A 26498-nucleotide genomic window follows, 5' to 3' on the forward strand; every position below is an offset into this window, starting at 1 on the left:
TCTTTGAATCTTAAACTGTACATCTCATTCTATTTTACCCGTTCCACCCTATACAACACTATCATACTACCACTTTTTATATGTACAATTTCAAGAAATCTAGGCCGTCTATATACAGGACTTGACTCCTGTATGCAAGGAGATATGTTTGATATGACACCGCATCCAACGTTCATCACATAGTGATAAAAATAACTCGCTAAAGAAAGATATTTGTTGTAGAAACCACGTCAAAGAAACAAGCAAGAGAAATCTTTCAAGCCGTGTATAAATAAATCTAGCAATGCCTTGACGACGAGAGAATACGAAGGACCGTCCAGCTAACGATTCACACCTATCAATTATTGTGAGTTCTTCTATCAAGAACTTGGTGTGTCCCAAGGTCCTCAAAGTAAAATCTGAAATCACTAAATAAGAAATCTGCAATCACTTGAGGAAAAATTCCGCTCAAACGCCGAATATGTTCCAAGGTCTCTGAGGACAGCCATTACATCCCTTAAGAACGATGCAACACTCTTTTGGTACATTCATATAGAATCAGTGTTTTTTTTTTATGACATTTACGCAGAGAGCACAAACCTTCTCAGCTTTATATTAATTATTTTTTCGCTGTACCAATTAATTACATGTGATTGGTCACATTCTGCGCTTGTTCTTGGTAGTCAACCCAGTAAGGCCTGATTTATTATCAGCGGTTCCGACATGCTCCTGCTGTGTCAAAACACTGAGTTCCGGAGAGGACACACAGAAGGCTGTCGGACGAGAATCAAGTACACGTGAATTATGTTCCACATTGGCAAGGCTACCTCCAGCAATCCAGGAGCTGCTCTTTTATTTTATCTCCGGCCGTATTGTTTCAGTTTTTTCACTAAAATTATTGTATGCATCCTTTCTACCATTGTTGTTTGACGTAGAGAACAATTACTCCCCATAGTTACACACGCTGCGTGATGCATACCACAAAAGCATTCTAGTGGTCTGCAAAACAATAATTCACCTCAAACTTTTTCAAACTTTTTTTTTAAATTCCACCACATCCAAGGATATACAACAACAAATTGCGATGATTTAGAAAAAAGGGAAAATTCAACAACGACACCACAAAATAAAGAGAAACATTGTCTAGCATCTCTTGTCCTTCCGACCGGCCGAGAGCTTCATTAAAGCATCGATTTTATGCTCCAATCCATATTTCTCGCCATTCATCACAAAACCAAGTGGTGTAATTGTGTCCTTGCGGCAGAAGATACGGCTGCACCCAGCGACGTACATCAAACCGGCGTTAAACACCGGTAATCCATGACAGGCAATTAGCTTAAGAGGTTAAGCAAATATTAACTCTCGCATACCCACATCACAAATCATCGCTCATCACGCTTATCAGCGATTATGGTAATGGCGGTTTTAAACACAACTTGTTGAACAGGTGAACAGGTGGCAGATGACAGCAGATGGACATCTATGAAACATTCATTGCCGTGTGAAGAGCTGTGACGTGGTTTATAGGTAATAGCTTAACTATTTTACACTGTACTTTGCATAATCTTGTTTTGGAACTTTTCTACTTTTATTTTTTCTATTTTCATGCAAAAAAAAACTGCCATGCATAAGTAGTGCTAGAGAAACGTGCGGCACAAAGCACCCGTATCGGGTAAAGTGCTTCTTCGCAAACCTTCACATCAATAACCGGATAATCAATCAGCTTGCACGCCACACCGTATCTCAGCCCGATTAAGCCATGGGGACACACCGAACAGCTCAAGTTTCCTATGTGAACGTCTCGGGGGACTTGCTGCCACAATCACTTCATGCTGTCCAACTTCAAGCAGCACTTTGTAAGCATTTATTTCCTGTTCGCAACCTTCTGGTCGCTACACGGCACGTTATCGGTTACATGTACGGACCTCCCGGAACGGACGTACGGCAAGGAAGAATCCAACCGAGCCAAAGGTTAACATTTGTTATGTTAGTACTTGGAGGATCCAGCATAGTTCCCTGGTGGATTTACGAATCCACACGAACTGTGGAGAGGAGGCCCTCAAGTAAATACTACCGCAAGACACTCAACTCCACGCTTGCAAGAACTTTGCCGAACTACATACGTGTCTGCTACCATGCTCTGCGGGGGTGTGGTTCTGTGGAGAGTTGTAGTTTTGAAAATTGTCCTACACAGATCCGCTTCTTGACAAAGCTTTTCGATACTGTGAAGAGAGGCTTAAGCGACGTGGTCTAGTTCGTCACCGGGCGAGAGGAAAAAAAAAACATCCGACCAAAGTTGTCCACTTTTTAGCCGTCAGGTGCAAGCTTTCTCAGCGGTACAGCATCGTTGCATCAAGACGCGCCCTAGACCTTCCATGGTACCGTACCATCATTATGTGCTTAGAACAAGAAGCAACGAACCTGACACGAAACGAAATGGAAATGAAAATGATGAAAGTGCGTCATCATAATGCGGTGTCGCAAAATTCGGAACACTCTGGAGATTGAGCATTGAGCGCTACGAACAAAACTCACAATGTTGTGAAGATGTTACACCAGCAGGGTAAGTTTTTTGCCCAACAGGAGGAAGCACTTGGAGCAGCATAACGTTTGGTTGAATTTTTGAGTTCAAATGAAAGTGTGCTTTGCAATGTTGCAAGGGTTTAATCCGAATTTTCCTTCCAGATATCTAGACACATATTTATTTTTATGTTGCTGGAACGTCTTATAAAATTTATATCTGTCAACGGTGCTATATTCGACTTCATCATTCACCATCCGATAGAGGCCATAGAGGGAAAAAATATTTCTTACTGTTTTCCTGCTTCGTCAAACACAAATCCCTTTACCGATCGATCGACTGATGTGTCAATAAATGCGTCATATTGCAACACATTGTCCAGCTTTGAATGCAATCTGCATATGTATTTTTTTCCCTCCTAAACGTACGCACACACACACTGCTTGGGTATTGGTTTCGCTGAACCGCGTTTGATTGCATCTGAACTTGCTCTCTGGATAGGGGATGCATATCGATGCACCACACCCAGTTCCACCCGTGGGCTGACCGGTAACAATCGTTCACGGGTTCACCTACTCCCAACATGCTAGCCAGGAGCCCTAAACCGGCTACACTGGCAATTCAAATTTGTAGGTTAGTAATGGTATTACGAGAAAGGACGGTGGATAGACCGGCATGCACAACCGTCGTACAGTTGCCCGAGTTTGGTTTTGTGCGAGAGCGAACCGGCTGAGTGTCGGCAGTAACGGGCACTCACTGGCTAGGTGAGTGATCCGAACGAAACCCGTCAAAAGCACGAAGCAGGAGCACGTGGTTGTGAGTGACACGAGTAAATACACAGTGGCTCTAGACGGGGACATATTTATGAAATCGAAAGTATTCTCCGTTGTATGTTGTTGTAATGTAATGTAAATTTTTAATCAGGTAAAAGGATATTGACGAGAAACTAAATTTCGAGCTCTGCTGAATAGAGTTTTGAGTCGTATTCTTTATAAATGCTTTAGTAGTACGATTTAAAAAAAATCATTACAAAATCGGGATTATTTCAACATAGCGAATAATGAATCAATCAGCAAATAAAACATTAACAGTAAAACAAATCATCATGAATATCAACAAATCAACAAATCAATATCTTTCAAGCTTCAATTACATATAGTACAAAATCAACTTATTCTCAGCTTTAAAATACTCAGAATTATTTGAGTACGTCAATAGTTTAAAGAAAATAAAATCGAACATATATTCTTAAATTATTCTTTAAAATTGCATTTAAATCTTTAAATTCCAGAAAAAAGCTGCCCAACCAGCTAACGGAAAGCTTCGCGTCGTGCTTTCGCGAGCGAGAGTGATATGAACGAAAGTGAAACTGGTTCCACGGCGAGAGTGACTGAGGCGGTGCAACCGAACGAGAGTGATCATCCACGTGCGCGCATCTCACGGGCACGATCATGAAGATGCTTCAAAGATGAGCATCAATACTACCCTCAACCCCATCCAGTGGAACCGTCCTCACATGCGCATTCCCTTTCCTCGAAAGCAACAAACTCCGCAGCCCAGGTGAATGTCACAAGGGCGGCTACCCAAGTCATCGCCTGGGTGACAGCAACTATCATCATCTTCATTCAGCTTCCACCACCAGCTGGGGTAGAAGTAGTAGTCCGATCGCCGCGGTAAAGCTATTTAAGCTATGTCCGGACGGACGCGCATGCTTAGTCGGTCGTCACAATTGAAGCTGTTCGTGTGGAACGACGTGGGACCACGGTACGGGAGATAACTCTAGGTGTCTCGGTAGAGTGGAAGGATTCACCAAAGGACTGTGCAGAATATGATGTGAATCCGATCAGATATAGCAAGGCTTAGTGCTTAAACAGTGACTTATGACATTGGTAGTGGATCTTGTGACATGATATAAATGAAGTTAAGTGTTTGTTGAAAACGGATGCTTTAATACAGTTTCGTGTGTGTTTGTGTCATTAAGTGTGTAAACTAACTGGTGGATCGAGTTAAGGGCTGACTTACAGTGAAGCGTAATCTACAAACGAGGTAGGTGTGATTATACGCACATGCCCAATTAATTCCATCAAATATTGAGCTTATATCCAAAAAATATAATCATTACAACGAATTGCCATTGGAAGAGATATGGTACAACCATAAGATAAGTCCTCCAAAATACATACTCTTCCAACAGTATCAAATTTCCACTCTCTACTGGAAGCGAGCTTTCGTCAACTTAAACGCAGATTAAATTTCAATCAAGACCGGAGACAGGAAACATTAACGGAAGCTTCCTCTTCCTATAACTAACACGTTAAAAGCAAAAATCCCAGACACATTTGTTTCACTTGGTTGAACCAACTGTCTTGCGCTACGGATAGTGCTAATAAACCTAAAGTCAATTTTCGATCCACAGCCGAATCGATCGTCTAGAATCGAAACTAATCTACGGCTCTTTCACTACTTGCAAGAAAGCTCACTTTCGCATTCAATCTTGATACGAAGGCAGCAGGCACAACAAAAGCCAACGCCTCTCGAATTCTCAGATCGTGTACCGACGATAAGCGACGACGGTGCCAAGTGGAGGCGAAAGCAGATGGAACGAACTCTTCCCCGAAATCGGTGAGCAAAGCTGACAAATTCCACTTTAAAGAATGTCTCCTGCTAAACAAACGCACCATTGGTGCGTCTAAAAGGCATTGCAAATTCCATCGTTCTGCCAAATCAAGCATGTTCCTTGCTAGTGGATAATCCGCGGTTAATGTTCCTCAAAGCGCGGGCCGATCCACTATCAGCCGAAAGGAGATGAGTGGAATAATCTAAATAAATTGTTGTCCTTAGAAGTGGATCACACTCATTTGCTTCCTAAATGGTTGTCTGGTGCGCTCGTGTAGAATATTATCTTCATTATCTTCGTCCGTGGAGCCAGTATGGAGTAAGCTCGTTTCGCGAGAGAGAAATAGAGAGAGCTTGAAAAATGTGTTTCATTTTAAAAGCATCTATTTCTAGTCAACATAGAATTCATTTCATGCAGCTCTTTTTAGCTCACCATCATGCATCTAGTCTGAACTCGTTATCCAATTTCTGGAACCTTAAGCAGTGGATGTTTTCCCAGATTAATGTAGCTTGTATCTGGAAGTGTTGACTAAAAGAGTTATTTTCGCCATTAATTTCAATACAGCATACCATAATGGAGCATTTATCTATCCTCACAGGCAAACAAACAGCCCAAAATAAGCTTGCACCTTTGGCAGCAGGCAACAACACCGAAAGTTTACACCGAAGCACCCTTGGTCGAAAATTTGCACAACTCCACACCATTTTCATTAGGGCTCCTCACCTCCCTGAACCTTCACAAACACGGTACCACTTTACCGCATTGGGGGGGATTGGCATTTAGCTGCCCGCCAGTAATGGGGCAGTCGTTAGCTGCTGCAGTATCCTTAAGTATCCTTAATGATGTGGATCTTTTATTTTTCCTGACGCTAAAAACTCTCGACCCGGTCGATTCTAGCGTCACTTGCTGCCGCCTACAGCAAAGGCTGTGCCTTTGTATGATTTGATTTGCTGTTGGTCCACGACATGCCTCAGCATACGAAAGCGCTGATGATCAAATGCCGGCCGGGAAGGGAATGGCCGGCCAAAATAGTAAACCAAACGCTGTGCTGATTTCGTTTTAGCAGCCAATACTTAAATTACATCACGTACCGATCCTTCCTGTCCTGACGCACGAAACAGGCAGAATGATGGCATTTTTTCCTGCCTGGTGGCTAACCCAATCGGACGAGGCTTTCGGTTGGAAGTAGTGCATGTTGATTTTATTTGTTTCGGTTTTATGTATTCGCTTGAATTCTGGTTTTTTTGGTGAAATGAGATCCATTTTAGAAAACTTCCGGAGCTACTTTAATGCAAATTTTGAAGTATAATTTAACACTAAATAAATTAGTTAAATAGTTCATTTGTTTAAAAAAGATAGGTTCAGATTAACCTGAAAATACAAACAAAAATCCTCTGCGCCATCTAGTGCTATCTTTGACAACCATTAGACCAACTGAAGTACTGAACAAGAACAAGAAAATATACAAACATAACACATAATTAGGGACGGCCCGGTATTCGAGGCGACAACGGCAAAGGTCTTCACACGGCAGGACTGGAGTTCAAGTCCCATCCGGACCGTTCCTCCGTAGTGAGGGCTGACTATCCAATTACGTGGTATTATTAACTCTAGTAAGCCAGAAATGGCAGGCATGACCTAAGAGTTAGAGGGCGTTAGGCCAAGAAGAGAAAGATTTTACCAGGATCAATCCAGATTTTAACGAGATTTTTTTCTTTTAACAGAACATTTCAACACTTTAAACACAGCTCAGCCTATATAATAAAGGTTTATCAGAGAACTGGAAGAGGGCATTCTTTTGTTGAAGTTGAGATCAAATTCTACTCAAACAACAATAAATCCACCATACTGTTGAACAACTATTCACTACTGTCACATAACACCTGAAAGCTATCTTCCATCGTCCACGCTACGGTAGCGACTAATCGAACCTGGCCCAAAAGCCAGATCCGATAATCCGCTCATCCACCATCAAGCCAGAAGCACCCGCCAGAATCGTTTAGCAATAATTGCAATCTCAGGCCCATGGTCCCCAAAAACCCCTCTGTCCCATTTATGTAACACCGATAAAACGACAAACGATTGAAAAACAAAAAATCCCCAGTCGTCGTCGGAAACATGACAGCCCCGTGTCCGTCAACACGTAGTGTAAAGGCTAGTAGCTATGCATACTGTCCGTCCGGTGGTTCGCTAGTTTGTTTTACCATCCCGTAATGTCTTCCGTGTGCAGACGGGCAAAGACTAGGCCCTGCCCGCTGCCGAATGCCGAGCATACATTTCCCACCATTAGCGACCAGATTGAATTGAGCGACCGTTCCGACCGTTGTCCCTTTCGTTTCATTCCCATCTTCATTTGCGCGGTGAGTAGTAGTAATTGCCGTTTTGTGGAGGGTGCGCGCGATAAACCGTCATCGGGGCAATTCAAGCGAAACTGCTATTAACTAAACGCGACCGCTGTCCGATGACGCCGTTTGGTGGGCGATGATGCAAAAAGCGGACGGTACGCCGAAGTGAAGCATGTAAACATAACACCCAGCAGTCGGATAAACATTGGTGTGTGGACGGGCTCCGTCCCAGACGGAGATGTGCGCCATCCAGAACGGGACGCTAGACGTCTGGCGAAACGTCAATCAATCGTGTTTTCGTCACTGACTCGCGATGATATTGATTCTGTCTTCCGTTTGCATTTGTTGTCTACTTTGCTGCTGCGATTGGATTGGATTAAAAATGTGGGTTAGGCGGAGAGACGCGCTCATGTCATAATTCACACTCACGATCAATCATCATGGCACCGTAAATCGATTAAGCATACTTGCGGATTTTTGAAAGCTTAGTGCGGTGGAGCCATTTTTAGTTAGTCAGGACAAAATGGGGTCGTTTATTTGTTATGTTTGGATTGTAGTTTACGAAACATGTTAAAGACCAGAATAGTGTTTGTTTTGAACATCCTACTTACTAAGGATCAGTGGAGGATCAAGCCCTTTTGGAGGCCTTAAGCAGAATGAAGTTGTGGCCCCTATTAGCTAGAGATTGATCTGGGAGAAGAGTGGGACAGGAGAGGGATACATATTTTTATCTCACGCCACCTCCCAGCGAAGCTCTTCAGTGGGTTTCGGATACGAGGCCCTTTATATGAGGCCACTTATACTAAGCTTCATCATTTGTTAAGTAAGACTGATGGGATTAACCAACCCGCCAATTCAGCTAAAGGGTTAATCGACAGCTGCACAGAATGTATTGACTTCTGACAGGCTTAGCACGATACAACTGTTAGATTCCTATTAGCCCTTCGAACTTTATTTTGATGCAATTAGACAAGCCATGATAGGGCATCGTTTTATTTATTATTTATTCGTAAGGAACGGCCTGGCCGTATTGCTTCAAGCTAAATTATAAATATTAGTACAATTCACGATGGTTTGGAGACATTTCCTTCTCCACACCGTAAAAAGCACCTTATCCCGGGTGAGCTCGGTTGGGGCATCGTTTTATTGACACTATTGCAATCTTGCGTAAAACTGCGCAATTTTGAGGTCTCATATGTAACGATGCTTCCAGACGAAAGGATGGTTAGAAAGGCGTCAACTAAACTAGAATAACACTAACAAAAAAGTGATACAATTAAAGCAAAAAGATTATTCAAAACCAAACCCTCTATTCGAGAGTGCTCCCTTAAACTTCAGCGTATCGCCCTACTTCAAATACTGCATCAAAATATATACTCCATTACCAACGTTGCATAGCTACACTTCAAACGGCCTCCCGTACCCTTCCTTACCTTCGCGTTAGCATCCCTGTTCCATTGATCCATCGATTCCCTCGAAAGCCACTTTCACACGAACGTGACCTACCATACACGGCTTTCAAAATCGGCCCAAAACCTCGTAATGGAGCTTCTTCGTGTTTGCCTTTTATCATCCCGCGCACCCGTATTCGCACCAATCCGCGTGATGGCACCTGGAGCTGGGGAACCGAGATGATGGCGTCCTCAGCCCCCTAAATAGGTCAACCAGTGTGTAAACCGCGTCGCCGTGGCCAGAAACCGGCTAACACTCGTCCAAACGCTGTCCAAACAGTGGGACATTACAACACGTTACACAATCGAGCTATCGGCTATCGGGCGTGTCATTCGCGGTCAATCCATTATTGTGGCCGTGAAGAAAAGATGTGCCCCCTGAAGCTTTGCCCAATGCTTGCAAGTCAATGTGAGAGTTGTGGAAGACGGTTTGGACGTGGACCAGTAATTGATCAAAACTCGAAGCTTCACCGGAAGAACTTTCTTGAAGTGTCCAGTAGGAGCAATCTGGTGCATAGCATAGGAGTAAAGGGATATTAATTAATTACTTTGAACCGTTCGATTTGTAAACTCGAAGAAGGTAGTACCTAGCAAAAGTCATCAGCTAATGGTCAAATACCAAATACCAAAGCTTCCAATATTTTCGACCAAGTTCGGTAGAGATCGAAAAGGAAAACTAATTTTAATGAAAGTTTATCTCCACTAATGAAACTTTTGAACGAGTTTGCAAGATAACTCAATACACTGGTATTATATTCTGATTTTCAATATAATTAATCAACGAAAAGCACTGGACTTGGCCATACAGCCATGTTGAAAACTTTTCAATGGTAAGTCAAGGCGTCTCAAAGCTCAACCTGTTCACCATTCAATCCAAAAAACGAACCATGAATCCTCTTTCTTCTTCTCCTGAAAATTGGAAGTTTGTTTTTTCGCACTGCCACGTTAATCAGGGAATGTAGCTCAATGAAACCATTTACCAGCGAAACTGACCACCAATTTGTAACTGCCGAGTGATGCAACTAGATATTGCGTGTGTTAGGAAAGATGTTTACGGTGGATATTTTCACATTGCCTATTATTATTTAATATCTTCAATATCAAAGGTTTATTACAGTCAATTTGGTGTTTCCTTGTTTAATTTACATCGCGGCACTCAATATTAAGTACATGCTTATGTCAATTACTTTTGATTATATTAGCTCTATTTAGATTGATTAGCTTCTCTTAGATTTTCTTTTAAAGTTTGACTCTACTACCTTAAGAAGTCTTGGACTGCCATTACTGACTTCTTGATTTCGTTGGCCCGTAGTTGAATAGTCAGTCCAGCACACTGGGAGACGAGCCCGATGAGATTCGATACCGGGTCCTGCCGTAGCCCCGAAGACATGCCTCGCAACTGGCTCAGCTATCGGACTGCCTTTAGTTTGAAATTTTTCAGAAATGCAGCATCTACTCCGGGCGGTCCGGTGGCTGAGGCAATAACAACGACGATCTTCACACGGCTGGGCCGGGGTTCAAATCCCATCCAGACCGCCTCCCCGTTCTGGGCAGGGCTGACTACTTTGCTACGGGTATAATCAAGTCACAGAAAACCACATAATGGCAGGCCGAGACTTCTCGAGGCTGTAGTTCCAAGGAAGAAGAAGAAGAATTCATTTTTTTCCTTCTCCGTTTTCTTCTTCACTCTTTGACTCATGTTTCCTCACGTATTCGAAATAAATTTCCGCTAAATCATCCCTTTACTCACGGCCCTCTCACTATATCAACGATCATATTCTTCACTTAAATCCTACTCATCCGTCAACGGTTATCGGGGCTCACTTTTCTCGTGATGCTAAATTACCTGAAAATAAATCACTCACCAGCGAAATGTGTGTTCCATCCCACCGTCGACGACTCCACCAACAGTCAGTTTCGAATAAAACGTCTGAATAATACCGCCATTTGAATATATTAATTATGTGCCGTGGTGATGAACTACGCACGCGGTTTCGGAAAACCAACCGCCAAATAAGCATCCAGCCGCCCACTAATACCGTTCCCGTTTGCAAAACATAATTCAAAGTCAACTAAGCTTAATGATAGGTAAGAAGATTAAATTCACACCTCATGGCAGTACTTCAACATCATTAGCCGAACACACGCACCGACGGTCCCAAAACCTGCGAACAGAACGAACAGGACTGTCGCTGTTCATCGTACCCTGCGTGAAGAACGTGGTGGTTCACGGGCACGTATAGGTAACAAATGATTACCCACACGAAGCGATACGTTTTTCTGCCCTAGTGCTGGTGGTCGATGTCTTTCGGAATGCTGCAAGTTGAACAGCGCGAACGAGGGTAGGTGCCATCCCTGCCGTGCTAATAATAAACCACCTGTCGTAGGTCACAAAAAACCGGGGGAGCCTCAAAGGAATCGAAACGGGTTCGAGATGCTGGAAAAGCTTCCTCAGTACTACAGGAATGGCGAGCTTGGTGAGGAAGGTAGAATCGCCTACCTTACCCCAACACGGGGCGCAAAACATAATTAATTGAACGTCTTACGCACGATCGCTTCCCCGGTCGCGAAGGAATGGTGTTGATGTGAATTACGCGAGGAAATCCTTCCAACGCGCCTTTGCTGCCATTTATCGTGCATAATGGAACACTCCTTCCACGGGACGCAGTTTCCCATTGCTCGCAGTGGTCGTAAAGCATGGTACCGTGCTGACAGTTATCCGCGCTCTTTAATACGAACCATAAATACGGCACAATCTTATCCGGAGTTTCTCCGACGTGACGCATTGGAAAAGCACAGGGGTGAAAATTTGCTACATTCAACCAAGTGAAAATTGAGATGGGTCGGGACCAAGTTCCGATTGAAGATTGGAAAATGGAAAATAATTCCCATTTCGTTCTTGCGCAAGCAGGACACGCTGATGTGACTGTCTCCAAATTTAGGGCACTGGATTACTGTACATGTAGGTATGTATCTCTGCATGTGGACTATCCTTTTTGCGCCAACAAAAAAAAAGGTTCATACATCGAGTATCAAACGAGTGAGAAGTCAAAAGGACAAGGATGCGATGGAGCAAATTCCGTAATTGCTAGATGTCATGATTAATGTGCCATTCAACCTCACATTTTTTTTGGGGGGAAAGCATTCACCGGCCAACAAGAGTTTGTCTGTCATCCGCAGTCGCACACGCCTCCAGCAGCGGGTATAAATGCTTCAAAATTAGAAGTACGAAAAGCGCAGCCGGGCAAAACAACATGGCTACCAAACAAAACAAAAAACTCGCACACCGAAGCCCTCCCAACCTGGGTGACATAAACTTTCCGCGAATAACCTCAAATGTACCGCACAACACATGAGTGGAGAGAAAAAAGTGCCATCGCAAAAGCTTCAAAAGTACGCTAACGAAACAACGCACAACGAGGAAACGTATCCACGTATTGTATGTGTACACTGCATCTGTCGGTGCTGCTTAACCCATTTTCTGGCGAACCGCTAGACTTTGGGCCGCAAAACCAGACAAGGAAGCCTCCGAGAGCTGTTGGAGCTGTCGACTCTGTTCATTGCACACCGCTCCGTCATCGTACCGCCGGAAAAAAAGCTAATCCTTTTTGCGAACTGACAGCAAAAGCGAACTTACTGTGCCCGGATGAAGGTGGTTTGTAATGGGGCGGAAGGAACGCACGAAACCGCACCATATGAGTGCGACATTTGGGTGAAACATTGCTGGTGGTTTTAGGTGTCGTAAAGCAAACTGTGATTGATGAATCGCTTTCTTTAAGGTTTTATGTTCGGCTGAATTTTGATACATTTTTCATTTGTTAATTTCTAATATTTCACTTCACTTTAGTCAAATGAAAAAAATATAAATAAGCTTATTGTACTTCAATTACTAAATACCAGATGGCGCTTTTCACCAAACTTCTTTCTACCGTTGCCATCTTACTTACTACTGCTAGCTTGTCGTTACTAGCCCACTATTTGATTCTCTATCCTGTTGATGGATAGGAGCAAAAGGTTGACAATTTTCTGACGAAAATACTTGCATCGTCTTTAAGAACTTTATTGAGTAAACCGCTAGTAATCTGTGCTTGAGCCAAGATATGCTGATGACATTACCAATCTGCCATAGTGTACAGATTTCGAAAAAAGACTTAATTTTAGGCGTTTGGTCCTTATTTTGTGGTCTATTCCACATAGTCTATATGATATATTTCCTGAAATAATAAAGAATGAGTGAAGTCACAAACGTACCCAAAGCGAACATGTTATATAGATGACTCGGAGGAGTGGAAGATCATACATAGTTGGTTAAGCCTTTGTTTATGGAAAGATGGTTTCTATCAAACCTTGCAGGACATAAGTCCACACCCATGAGTGCATAGTTCAAGTCCAAAAAAGGCCACAATTTAGGTAGAGAACGAATGTGTCCAAATTGTAATGAACCTGCCACAGAAAGGCACAACGTTTTACATTGCAAGCAGTAGAAAGTACGATGGAACGCATACCGAAATGAGAAAACCCTGAGAAAAGCTGGTTAAGAGAAAATAATAAACCCTGTAAAGGAAGGTGTAGTATTATGACATGTGATTCTCGAAAAACCAAGTGAGGAAACAACATATTGTAAGCCTGGAAACATAAAGCTTACTGTATAAAGAAGCTTAGACTTCCTCAGGGACAGGATCACTTCCTCCTTTATAAAGGGTAATATTATATTATTAATATTAAATTATATAAGGAAAGCAAATAAACATAGACCATTTGCCGATTTAGTCACAGACTTAAAATCCAGCTTTTGCCCTTCGCAATTCTGGGCGCATCAAGGATGCTTCCCTTAAGTCACAATCACGGACTACCGATACGAAATTTTCCTTTTTCGCCCGTTCCATCTCTGAAGCCTCCACATCTCTGCGCTTCAAACAACAATGCTGGATGAAAGTAAGCGTAAATAATGCACATTCATAAACTGTCAATTCAACATTTCACCCGGGTATCCTGACGCTCCGACGGACCGAAATCGGACGAATTCTTTCATCCGGGAAAAACATTCTCTCTCTCTCTCTCTCCCAACTCAGGGACAGGAATGAAATATTTAGATTGATATGATGCCTCACCGTTCCGTCCCGTGATCTACACAATTGAACAATCTTCCAACGTGTTGCGTGTTTGTACACCTTTCACGGGATTGTGAACGATGTTGTTGGCAAAACGCATAGCTGCCAATGTTCGTGCTTGAGTGGAGCGCCTTTAAGAGGAGGAAGGGGATTAGCAAAGATTCGATTGCTAAAGAACGTGGATAGGGGAAATGGAAGTCAAACCAGAAGTAGAGCATGCGAGATAACGCTGCTCCGGTTCCTCAAGGACCCTGGGTTTGGGTTCTGGGAAGGATTCGTGCTATAGAACTAGTCAAATATTCCCGCACACACACACATTGACTTGTTTACGGTTGTAGGTCAACGAGACGAGATGTTATCAAGTCAAGATGCCTTTGAAAAGGATTTTGGGATATATGCTGCTTCAACGGAACCCTATAATTAGGCTTGCCGTGAAGGAAGATTACGTTAATAAATAAATTAGTTAAGCACGACAATAACATCCACCAGTCTCTAAGCGTACAAGAGCGCCGAGGTGATTACCTTTCTATTTCTGCTTTGCTCCCTGCTCATGTCCATCGCACTGCCATCGGCATCGCACTGCCTCTCAGGAATCTGCCCCCGTCCTCCATTACAGGGAAGGTGAACGGTAGTGCACATTATTCATTACCTTATAAATCTCGTCTTTTAAAACTACCCCATCTATCGGAGAGGATCCTACGGACCTACTAACCTGTTGATGTCAAGATGAACTGCCCGGGCTGTCGCGAACGATTCGACCGTCTTCGTGTGTCGCTTCGCTTATGGTGGGCAGCACTTGGCACTGCCGATGATAGCCACGACTGCACAGGTGCCACAGCTAAGACGGTGATAGTTGTCAAGTGGCCGTAAAAAAGCAAGCGCACTGTACCACAATGGGAGAAGATGGCTCGATGTCCGTCCCGGTCGGGTAGGACGAGTCGTCCGAACGACGAGCCATTGTAAAAAGGCAAAGTTCATCACAATTAAAACATGCGTACCGATCTTGCCGGGGCTGAGAAGCCGTGTATGAAGACGGTCCGCTGATGAGTGTGTGGCGTGTCGCAGGTGCTAACGGGGGTCGTTCCGAGCCACTTGATTAGTCATCATCGTGAACGGTGTACAGGTTGTGAAGGACATTGCGTTGCAACAATGTTGAGCTTCGCTTCATTCATTCGATTAGAGATGAATTTATCTGAATCGAGTAGCTTTAACGATTCTATGGCGCAATGTCTCCACAAGAGCTAGCATCTCTTCAAAATTCGTATAAATGCCTCTGGCAGCACAAATTCAACAAGCTAATTATATTCTTCTGTATTAATGAACAATAAAATTGTAATAAATCCTTTATTCCTTACAACCACGATGAAATACTTGCTCTTTAGAGAGTAACACAATTTTCACCGCAACAACCAACCTACTGTTGACCACTTTCTATCCAATCATGTGCTTCCCCTTTTTACAACAATGCACAATTTTATATGCGATATCTTTACGACTGCACTTATGCTTTCGCAGTTTTACAATCTTCCGCACAAAAGACGATGAGCGTGTGTGCGCGCGCCCTGCTCAATTTCCGCAAAGTTCCACCGATTTCGTTCGTCAACTTGTAGCACACTACCATCTCATCGCCACTCCCGGACGAAGAAGAGGTAATCAATGATCCGCGATGATACATCACCATCACTCCCGGGGTCCTACAATCTATGCGAGCTTGACAGCAACCACCACCGCTTTGTCTCGTCGCTTTGCCAAGGTTCGCGTAAAATTTGAGCACCATTGATTAGACGCACAAGAAGCGACACATGGGACGAAAAACAAGGGGGCAAGATTTAATAAAAAAAATCGCAATAAAATGTTAGAAGAGATGAAAATATCTCACCCCAGCACGGCTGGTCTCAGCACGTCCCATAATGTGAGCCTCTTGAGTAGATTAGTTCCGTCGGGGTCTTTGCAGGATCTCAAGAAGGCTGTTAGGAGTTTTGGTGGAGTTGTGCTGTAAAGACGTGCTAAAAATAAACCATCAGATTCTCAGGTCTAAAAATGGCTACGGACGTCATTGTGAAGTGACACAAAACAAAAATAAATACTGTCCATTGATGGATTGTATCCATTTTGCATAAATGATTCAAAGCGTTGAATGTGATGTGAGTGAGCTAGGCTCACTCATAAAATAATCATAGATGAGGAATATATGATATCACTAGAGATTAAAACTTTTTGATAAATGTTCTGTAAAGATAAATATATGTTTGATGAAGCCGTTTCCTCATAGTGGCTAATGTCAAAGTTATTGTGACATTCAGAGATCAGCAAGTTAACAATAAAAATACGTCCGACGGTCAATGAGCCGGATTAACCATGTGACATTTTAACATTATTCTAAATAACTGGAGTTGCAAATGTCAAAATAAATTATAATTCGCAGGGAATCTTTCGTCTTTTAGCGGCGTTCTTTAGATGATTGTACTTGTAGAATTAACACTCAAGCGAACAGCTTTATAGTGAGCTTTAGCCTCATTATAAGTTGTTGATGAAAGAATCCTGTCAATGAAAAAGATGTTGGAGAAGAGATAAGTAATTGTTAAATTTAATTCGACTAACCTGTGAGCTAATACCGTGTGTTCCCGCTGGATCGCACTAACAGTGAAATAGTATTATTCCAATTATGGAGTACGGAGTTGTTGAAATTCTATCCCCCGAGTTTGAACCGTCCGGGACTCATCCGAAATTTGACAGTAATAGAGATATGACTCACGGTAGCCAAATAGATTTTCTGATGAAAGAAAAAGGACTTCTGAAATTCGCCTTAATTATTGCCAGTATCAAGCCAGGAATGTTTAAAGTCTTGAAGTATGGGTAGCCTATTTTACTATTTAAGCTCATCTCATATGTGAATCCAATATCAGAATTTAATATCTACTACCATTTATTCTTGTCTGGTTTCTGGTAGCTCCATTAATATAATCTAGACAGCTTTAACTAACGCTTTTAACTATTTATCACGATGAATGCAAACGATCAGTCAAAATTCGATTACCGATCGAGGTTACCAATCTTGACCTCTCTTTACCCAATTGCATATACACTTCAGTTCTACTACACTTAGAGAGAGAGACCACGAAAGTTAGAGTAAGCCACCGGCAAACTGGAAAATTAATCTAATACCAACCACGACTACTCCTCCAACCACCACCACCAAGACCAGTCGTAACCGTCCCAGTAACGGTAAGGCCAGCTTCGGGCCAGGAGGTCGCGATTAAAAGGCGCCGATTTAACGCCGATCAAAATGCATAACTCACGACTCCGTAGTCGTCCCATTGCTCATCCACTTTGTGTCCGCTGGTGGAGGTACCATCCGAGGCATTGCATCCCTTTCCCCCTGTTCATGCCGCAGTACTGGACAGTGGACGGATACCGGATCATCTTCTTTAGCGTGCGGTCCACCTTACACGCTCAAGCGTGGTGACTCGTCGCTAGTCCCGACCGGCCAATCGGACCGTTAAGGTGTAGCTGCAAGCCACACTCTAAATGTCAAACAAATAATGGCAACAATTAATAGACGGCTCAGCTGAGCTGAGCTGCTGGTGAGTCTTACCCATCAAGCGCTGCTACTCGTATCGGCCGGGTACGCTAATGAACGGCAAAGAAGCGTTGTTACGCTGCAAGACCAGTTATTGCTATTTTATTTTTTCTCGTCATCTCACGTTCAAAAGGGCGACAGCTGTCTTCGGGTGTGTTGATGGTGGCGGGAAAAATTCATCATTGCAATGAAGTTAGCAATATTAATAAGCCAGTGTGGTGGATTCCCGGACATGACCTTTCTGCATGAGGACAGTCATCTGTGAAATGGCCTTTCATCTTGATGTGCTCCCAACGGCTCTATTTGAAATAAGATATTAAAAAAAAAAACATTCGAACATGCTGCCCTCGATTTTTTTACTCTAGAATAACGTCCCTTCTTTTTTTCTGTCTCTCTCTATTTCAGAGCTCCAAGGAGCCTACAACAGCGCATCCCTTCAACTATAACGCCACTGAGTGGTTTACTGCTTCAAAATGTTAGGATTTCGAGCGGTCGGAATCCTGCTGCTTGTTCAGGTAAGCCATCGCAACATCTTTATTCCAGAATTTCAGGATTACGAAAAATGTTTCAATGTTTGACAAATTCATCCCATCATCGAATGAAGACGGTGGAATGTCATTAGCATAGACATTAGCGTCAGATAAAATAGTACCCTTACGCTCTATTATTAGCTTGGCAGGCCCAGCTTCAACCTAGAAAGTTATCAAAAGCACAGTGTTTTGGTGTGAAAAGTGTATATCCTCGGTACGATCGGTTCAGGAATTTTCATCATCGTCATCACCATCGTTCGCTTCCCGTTTATGTAAATCCATTCCGGTATGCAAATTCGTTCGCAATCGTTCGATTTTGGGTAGAGATTTGAACATTGAAGGACTGTCCCTAAAAGGTAGATTTCGGTACGGTTAAGGCCCCGTTTTAAGCTGACCGATTTTTCTAATTTCCTTCCTTTTTACATCGAGACGAGGGAAAAAGTCGTCAGATAATAAGCTTCGATTTTCTATCAGATAGGATATTCTGACCATTCACATTCACTTACAAAAAATTCTGCTGACGATTTTTTTCCGACTACAACTGAGGTAGATTTTGTGAATCATTTACTTCATTTCAAAGCCCCAGCAGGAAGCAACATATTGTCTGTCCATGAAATCACAATTCCAAACCTGTTTAGTTTCTTATCTAAATCGTGTGGTTGAACGAATTTCATCATGTCTGAAGTTACATACCTTGAACTGGTTCGAAAGAAACCGAGAGGGAGTGAAATATTCGATCGAAAGGGTCGTCTTCTTCGATTCTACTTTGATGTGCCATTATCATAGAGGTGGTAAACGGTTGGAAGCGTTGCTTGGCAGTTTTTTTAGTACGAACTAGTTCATTCAACATCCGCATTCTGCATCAACCACAATTCGTATTGGGTTTAAATACCAATTCCAATGTGCAGGTTTTATCGATCGCCCGCCCTTCAAAATTATGTACTGATGTTTTTAGTTCAATCAAGACCTTTGCATTAAGCTGTTGTTCATCCTTTGCCACAGAACAATTGGACAGCAGTCTTGCGAATGAACTTTACGCCATAAAAGCTCGTTGCTGACGGCAATTAGTAATGTTTACTACAAAGACAGACATGGACAGGTTTAAATGAGGATCTCCTTCACAATATTCAGCAAATTGGCAACTGCTCCAATTCCTAGGCTCAATTGGATCATCAATAATAAAATTTCCTTTGTCAGCTCCATCTTTCTGACCCAGAAACCAAGTTGCGACTTTCCGATTTGACATTCCATACTGACCTGGGCACATCTCAAACCTAACATGCCTAATGCTGTTAGATACACTTTTGTTCTGATCTAGAAAGCTAGTATGATGACAAGACGATGATAAGAAGCTTGACAGGGATTCCAACAGAGCTTATTACGTTAAAAACATTTAACAACACAACTCCAGAGAATCCGTTGCTTTTCATTCGACAAATGAGAGTTATAGTCCTCTTAAAGTAATGAGTCTCCACCAAATGGAGCCTAGAAGTTGGGAGCGGATCACAGTATAATCAACCTAGGCAGATGCTTGGGCCCCAAGCTTTCAACAAGAAACACCGTTTATATCGATACAGCCGTATCTTCTTTTCAGCTGGTTTTGAGGTCCAGGTTGTCTAGATAAATTAGAAATCTATAAGGGGGGCGGTCCAATGATCAAAGCAATTGCGGGGCCGATCTTCACACGGCAAAACTAGATATCGAATCTAGTTCGGAACGCCTTTCCAGCTACGAGTAACGAAAAAGTCGAGGGAGATAAGTAAAGCCAGGCCAAGACCTGCAAAAGCTGTAGAGCCCAAACAGAAGAACTTCATAAGGAGCCTCGTATAAAGTCTCCGCTTGGCCTCTGCTTCTGACTCGATGTGTTAGGAGTATTCAATGTTTTATTCTGCTTAGGACCTCAAAGTGACTTGAGCCGCCTCTGCCAGAAGTAAAGAACCATCATTAACAGTAATAATAAACAGCCTATCAAAGATCTTCAACAAGCTGTTGCTGATGCACCCTACGTACACGTTCTACGCCTAACCGCCGAATTGATGTTTACCGAAGTCCAATTACCAAAAGACCGAAGTGTCGACACCGGCAAGCCCGTACCGCAAGCAGTCAAACCATCCACAATTTAAAATATGTTTTTCCTCTTGACTGCCACTCGGTTGCCCACTCGTAAAATGACCTCCACACCAACCTGTTTTGTCACCTTCACCATAATTGGTGAATTACCGAATCAACTGCGGTGCGGCTTCAGGTGAAGTCACTCGCTTGCAGGGAAGAAAGCGCGCATCATCTTCCTTCTGCACTTAACACTACCATTGCCAGACCGCACCGTACGAATAAACTTGTTTGTACGTACCGGCCCCGGTCCCTCCCCAAAAGTAATCGATTGCATGTAAATACGAAACCGACCGACCCAAGCAGGGCGAAAGTCACCGAGACACCCCGTAGTACGCGGGACGGGGGTAGAGATTGCATCACTTCGCGGTATAGGCCGGTTGGCGCATCTTCTCTCAGCAGCAAATGTCTGCATGGGTGAATGTAATTGATTGTTATTTTTCGATCGACGACCGCGTGTCGGTGAAAACCGTCGGGAGGATACGTGTTCCCGCCGGGCATTCAATCGGGGTCAGGGGGTACTACGTAGATGCGTTGCGTGAGTGTGTGCTTTTTTACGATGAGACAGAAACCAATTCAAAGGACCGGATGAAATTTGTCTCTACATCTGCAGACGTAATGCGAGATGGTAGTTCATTTAATAAATGTTAACGCTAAGCCAAACAGTAAAAATGCAAAACTGCTTATCGTACTCAAAGTAAGGGTCAATATTTTATGAACGCACTCGAAACATTAAAAGCGATTATAAAAATCGCCGATCAGCAAGGGAAACACCCGCGATGATTAAACCAACAAAACCCTCTGCCCGTTGAATGTTCGACTGCCTTGTCACATTTTTTCTGGTATCTTGGCGCTTCTCTCGATCCCTTCCGTTCAGCTGACCGAAGCCTGTCATTATTCGAAACTTCAACATCAATCTTCCAAACGAAACAAAACAAAAAAACGGAACATCTTCAATCGTTCGACAGCAGCAAGCACGACCAAAACGACAACTAAATAATACCACCGTAAATCTCGATAATAAAAAGCGCGATTGCATAAGCTTTCCCAAAACCCAAAAACCGAACGCCGAACACAGGAAGGGCCCAACATACTGGACCCGGTAGGCGTCGTTGCATGCGTCGTTGCTGGTCGGTTGGGCCATCCCCATTGGGTGACCGGGGCAGCAGGTTGATTTTATTTTTCATTTTTATATACGCCCTTGGCCAGGCTGCCATTTTTTTTCTCCCTGGCTCACGGTACTTCGAACTGTTGGAGAGATTTTTTGCAGTGTTTTTTTTTTGCTGTTTGCGTCTTTTTTTATTATTATCTTGGTCGCGACGTGGAAGCGGTTCTTCCATCATCGTTAAGTTTACTGCCACAATCCAGCCAACGATTACTGTAGCATTAGTATGATGGTGCTTCCAAACGATACACGAGCAATAGGATGGATCAGTGCGGATTTGTGCGAGAGCCACTTTGCATGATCTCGCGACGAACCGCGCGAACGGTTGATGGCTTTCGTTTGAGCTATGTGCTAGGGCATGCACGTTCCGGTACGCAAGGTGTTTGTGTTTCAATTTACCTACTGGAAACAGTCACAAGTGTGAGTTAATCGATTAAGCTTCGACCTGTTGGGTGTAGTGTTATCATCCGCCAAGTGTCGTAAAATAAAGCTCATTCACGCGAGCTCTCTACACTGGCTGCTAACAGGATCGCTTCACATATTATCAGCTTAGCTTGGATGGAGAATTAAAATAATAAAGAAGAATCATTTTGTTAACTCGATTTCAAATTGAATAAAAACATGTCCAAATATGTTAAACAACACTTATATGGTAACAGACAATAGAATAAGAGCGGCTAGATTTTTTAAAAGATCTTAAAACTGCGGTTATTGTATCAATTTTAAACAAATCAATTTGTTTTTTTTTGTAAAATTTTCTGTTGGATTTTGAGATACCATTGGAGTAATCTAGAAATTGATTCTGATTATCCTTTTGTCATTCACATGAAAATATGGCATAATATGCTATAAAATAAGACTGGTTATCAGATTTCAAATTCAAACAATTTTTTAAAATCTTATTCTGAGCTCGTAAGCTTTCTCTTATTCTGCTTTTACATAGTCTAGCTATGTATTTAAAAAAATTAAATTTTCTGTAGCAAAACAACAGTTTTTTTACTATATCTGCGTTTTTTAACCTTTCTTACTCAACGCATTGTGAACTGTCATAGGATGTGCAAGCTAAATTTGACAACTATCTGTTCATAAAGAAGAAAATAGGATACATAAATCATGCTAAAAACTTTTTATAGCAACAGTAGCTTACCATACTTCTTCTTCTTTTTTGGCCTAACGACCTCTTAAGTCATGCCTTCCATTTCTGGCTTTCTAGACTAGACTGACTGGATAGTTGGTAAGTCACTGCTCACTGTGAGGGAGAGCTTCAGATGGGATTTGGACCCCGGTCCTACCCTGTGAAGACTGGCGCCTTTTATTCGAATAATTGGAAATAGTTACCCTGTTCATCGAAATCGGCCTCCAGACTTGGTACAAGCCCTTAGCCACTATCCTCTTAGGAAAGAGCGCAAAAACGGATTTTATTTTTGTAACTAATTCCACTTTGCTGTTGCTAGATGTTCCCTTGAAATCATTTTTAATTGCGCCATGAAGAAAATGGGCAAAGTGGGCTCCTGTCTGGGGAATTAAGAAGGCCTCTTAATTCCTCGAAAATTCTTGTGAAAGAAACGCGTCAGTCGAACGCTCGATCCGATCCGATCTGCTGGATTGGTCCTTTCTTCTCAAAACATCCGTCGCAATTTTCCATCTCATTTTGATTTGATTTCACGATGTTGAAGAAACACTGCGCAACCTTCATGAAGTCTCGATTCGGTTGTCCTCTGCGAATCAGCATTCCCTAAAGAAACTTCAATACACACTTTTAACAAATGATAACAAATAATTAAATTTATTACGCATCATTCGAAAATGATGTCTTAAAAAGTTACAGAATTCATAAAGAAAATTATTCCTATTGCTTATTATCTGAAACATTAAAAAAAATTAATTCACACATAGAAACACTAAATCTAAATAGTAACTTCCAGACGACTTTAACATCCTACCCAACATCTAATTAAACAAAATATTCCATAGAAAAAAAATCCATCCATTGACCCCGGGTAAAGCAAACGCGTTATCATTCGCTAACTTCTGTATCATGATTATAAAATTCACAAAAGCAATTTATCACAATCAAACCTTCACAACACGCAAACCCCTGACAAAAACTGCTCGCCCAGAAAGCTACTAATTGGGCAGCTAATTCGTCCACGCGAATATTTCAATGCCGTACCTGAAGTCTCCATTTTGCAAAGTTTGTTGCGAAGCCAGGCATCGTTCTGCGTTCTGTTACTTTGACTGTGGAGAAAAAACCACCCAACAAAACACAAATCAAAATACTTTCCAAACCATCGAATTTAATTTGTCGCCAAAGATTACAAGGACTGTCCCGCTGTTCGGTACAGGGCCTTAGTGCTAGCGCGTACCGCCGAGCTACGTCGCGAAACATCGCTCAGAGATGCGTCAGGTCCGTCAGCGAAAGGTCAACCGGACCTGTACCGTCTAAAGTTGGAAGCCGGTTGTAAATTCTCTAAAAATACCAGCTCGTACGGTGGGACCCAACTCACCCCACATACCTGGGGCCTAAGGGCCCTAGCCAAACTTTTTCCATCACCAACGCAGTCAGGCAGGCAGCCAGGCAAGTGAAAAAAGCACCAATAAAACAAAAACAGCATACGAGTGGGACATGATTGAGAGAGGACGGAACGAGGGGAACACAAAGAGCTTCATCACATCACAGCGAACCGGTAGACGAATTAGAGACCTCGTTTTGCCTCTGCTACCTCTGCTGCTGTGCTTGCAGCCTCCATCCAGTTCGAGGTGGATGGCATCTTCAAACCGAACGTTTCGGTTGGTTCACCTTGAAATGACTTTACGAGCCGCACATTTTTATGCTAATGCTCACGCACACGTGTGACTCCACCCCAAAAAAGCCAAAAAACAGCACCACAAAACCGTCCCCTCCCTTTCGAACCGAACCGGACCCCTTGTGGCTGGGAGGGAAGAAGACACCGGACCCATCCTACGCACCTTGACACAACAGGTTGACTCATGTGCGTGTCTTAGAGGATGGTCTTGTTTTGCATATTTTTTTCGATATATGTCCTCACCCATCTATCTATTAAACCCAAAGCCCAATCCCAATCCTCTGCATTCATATCTCAAGACGATCGGTTTTGGGCTGGATGGTGTTGTTTTGCTTCTCCAAAAAACCGTGCCTCGAAAGACCGGTAAGGGACATCCTGGGGTGTTCAATCTCGCACGCTGTTATCTAACAAGGGACCCAGATACGGCTCCGAAAAAAAGGTATTCAAAGTTAGTGGAGTAAGGCGTGTGCGTGTTTGTATCCCTCGGTGCCCTTGAGACCGAATGCAAAGAGACGCTTATCGCTGTTATCTAAGAGTCCGGGATGCATCTGACCGGGTTCGTCCAGGTGCGCGGCAGACGTTACGACGCCTCGAGTGACGAAAGAAAGTTTGTCCTCAAAAGAAATACAAAACGAAATAAACAGACCGGTGGACCAACCTACACAGTTGCCCTGTTCGCCCTGTACGAGTTTTGAAATATATTACCGATGTTGACGAATTTTTCCCGATAAGCATTCCGTGACCTGAGTTCGGAATGAGATCGGTCGTTATTGATGAAAAATTATATCAGCGTCAGGGTATCTCTTACCACATCGGGAGGAGTCTTGTAGCGTAAAAAAATGACTCGTTTTTTTTTTTTTTCAAAGAAGTCTTGATATCCTTCAAGTAAGTGAAACAATTGTAGAACCAAGCGATCATTAGGAGTCTACTACAACAATATGAATCACATCTGAAAGCGGTACAAGCTTACTAAGTAACTGTAGACCAAACGGGATTTGTTACGAAACAGTTACACCCTTCTCGAAGAATAACTCACCCTTCTTGATCACTTCAAGAATTCACACCAGTAATTAGCTTTATGCAAATCTTCCTCTACTTCTGCAGTACCGCGTCTTTGTACAAACTCTCCGCACTAAAATGTGTTGTCTAATTGCGTACGCACCTGTACACAAATGACACACAAACACCGCAGCGATGCACAAGCAACCCCATCTTCACGTACAACGCCGATCGTCTGACGGTGTGTCCTTCGCACGTCACCAGTTAGTAACGCCTGGTTTTATGCAAATCAAATCATCTGTAAGCAAAATTACAATCAATCAACGCCGACCAACGGTGGTGCACAGTTGGCGAACCTTGGCCAAGAGGTTCGCCTTAGCTATGGGCGACAGCCAGCAGCACTCACGCAACAAAGTCGATGATGCACTCGGCGATGACACACAAAAGGCGTTTGGAGCTGCTTGCCGGTACCAGTAAAGATTATGGAACCCACCAAGGACATTTTGATAATGGTTCGCCGGTAACGGTCAACTAAATCCTTATTGGATTCCTCCAGTCGATCTGTCCGTCCGTATGCGTTTTTGTTTTTTTTTTTTCCTTCGCCGCTTCTCTCTCTCTCTCTTTCTATATCCCAGGAGCTATTAATAAAACCATATTTTTGACACTACCTAATCACGGCCCAATCGACCGATAGCAACGTTCATCAATCAATTCGCACGCTTCACGTTGTCGCTATTCTTAGAAAATACCAAAAGGTCAAAGCCAAGCGATCGGCTGCCCATCGATTCCCACCGGGTACTGTCTGCGATGCGACGGGTTATGGCTTGATTAATTACGCTCCTTCGTTAGAGCGAACCGGTTGATTGGATGATACCACCGGCCCTGGAAAGGATCAGGTCCAGACCGCGTACACTAGCAGACTAGCGCCTTGCGGTAAACACGGTAGCATAGAGTACGGGACTGAAAATCGGAAAGGGAAGCCTAATAAAGGAATGAGGATAATGAATTATCTTTTATTGAACGGGAGAGCAGATTGGGCAAAGTGATGTGATCGATTGGGAAAGGCTGCGATGTGCCAATGTTGCAAGATGCGCTTTTCTTACTGCAATCATCAATCGCTGAATTTAATGTTTGAAGAAATATTTTTTTTAAATTTAAAAAAGTTTTTAAGAGACTTTTGAGTCGAAAAAAATCATGATAAATAGTGGGAAATAAAAATAGCACCACTTTCACTCTTGATCAAATAATGACACCATTACAACAAAAACCAAATTAAACCAGAAT

General features: G+C 42.9%; 1 protein-coding gene across 2 annotated transcripts in view; it reads left to right on the plus strand.

The window, feature by feature from the left end:
* Positions 1–4180: 4180 nt before the first annotated feature.
* Positions 4181–26498, plus strand: part of LOC118506979 (mucin-2) — a 43036-nt gene continuing 20718 nt past the window's right edge. For both annotated transcript variants that reach the window (XM_036044839.1, XM_036044840.1), the window contains exons 1-2: positions 4181–4546; positions 18010–18119. In XM_036044839.1, coding sequence (XP_035900732.1) covers positions 18078–18119 — 42 coding nt within the window. In that variant the 5' untranslated portion in view covers positions 4181–4546; positions 18010–18077. The remainder of the gene's footprint in view (positions 4547–18009; positions 18120–26498) is intronic.

Source organism: Anopheles stephensi, chromosome 2, assembly GCF_013141755.1.
Source record: "Anopheles stephensi strain Indian chromosome 2, UCI_ANSTEP_V1.0, whole genome shotgun sequence".
NCBI lineage: Eukaryota > Metazoa > Arthropoda > Insecta > Diptera > Culicidae > Anopheles > Anopheles stephensi.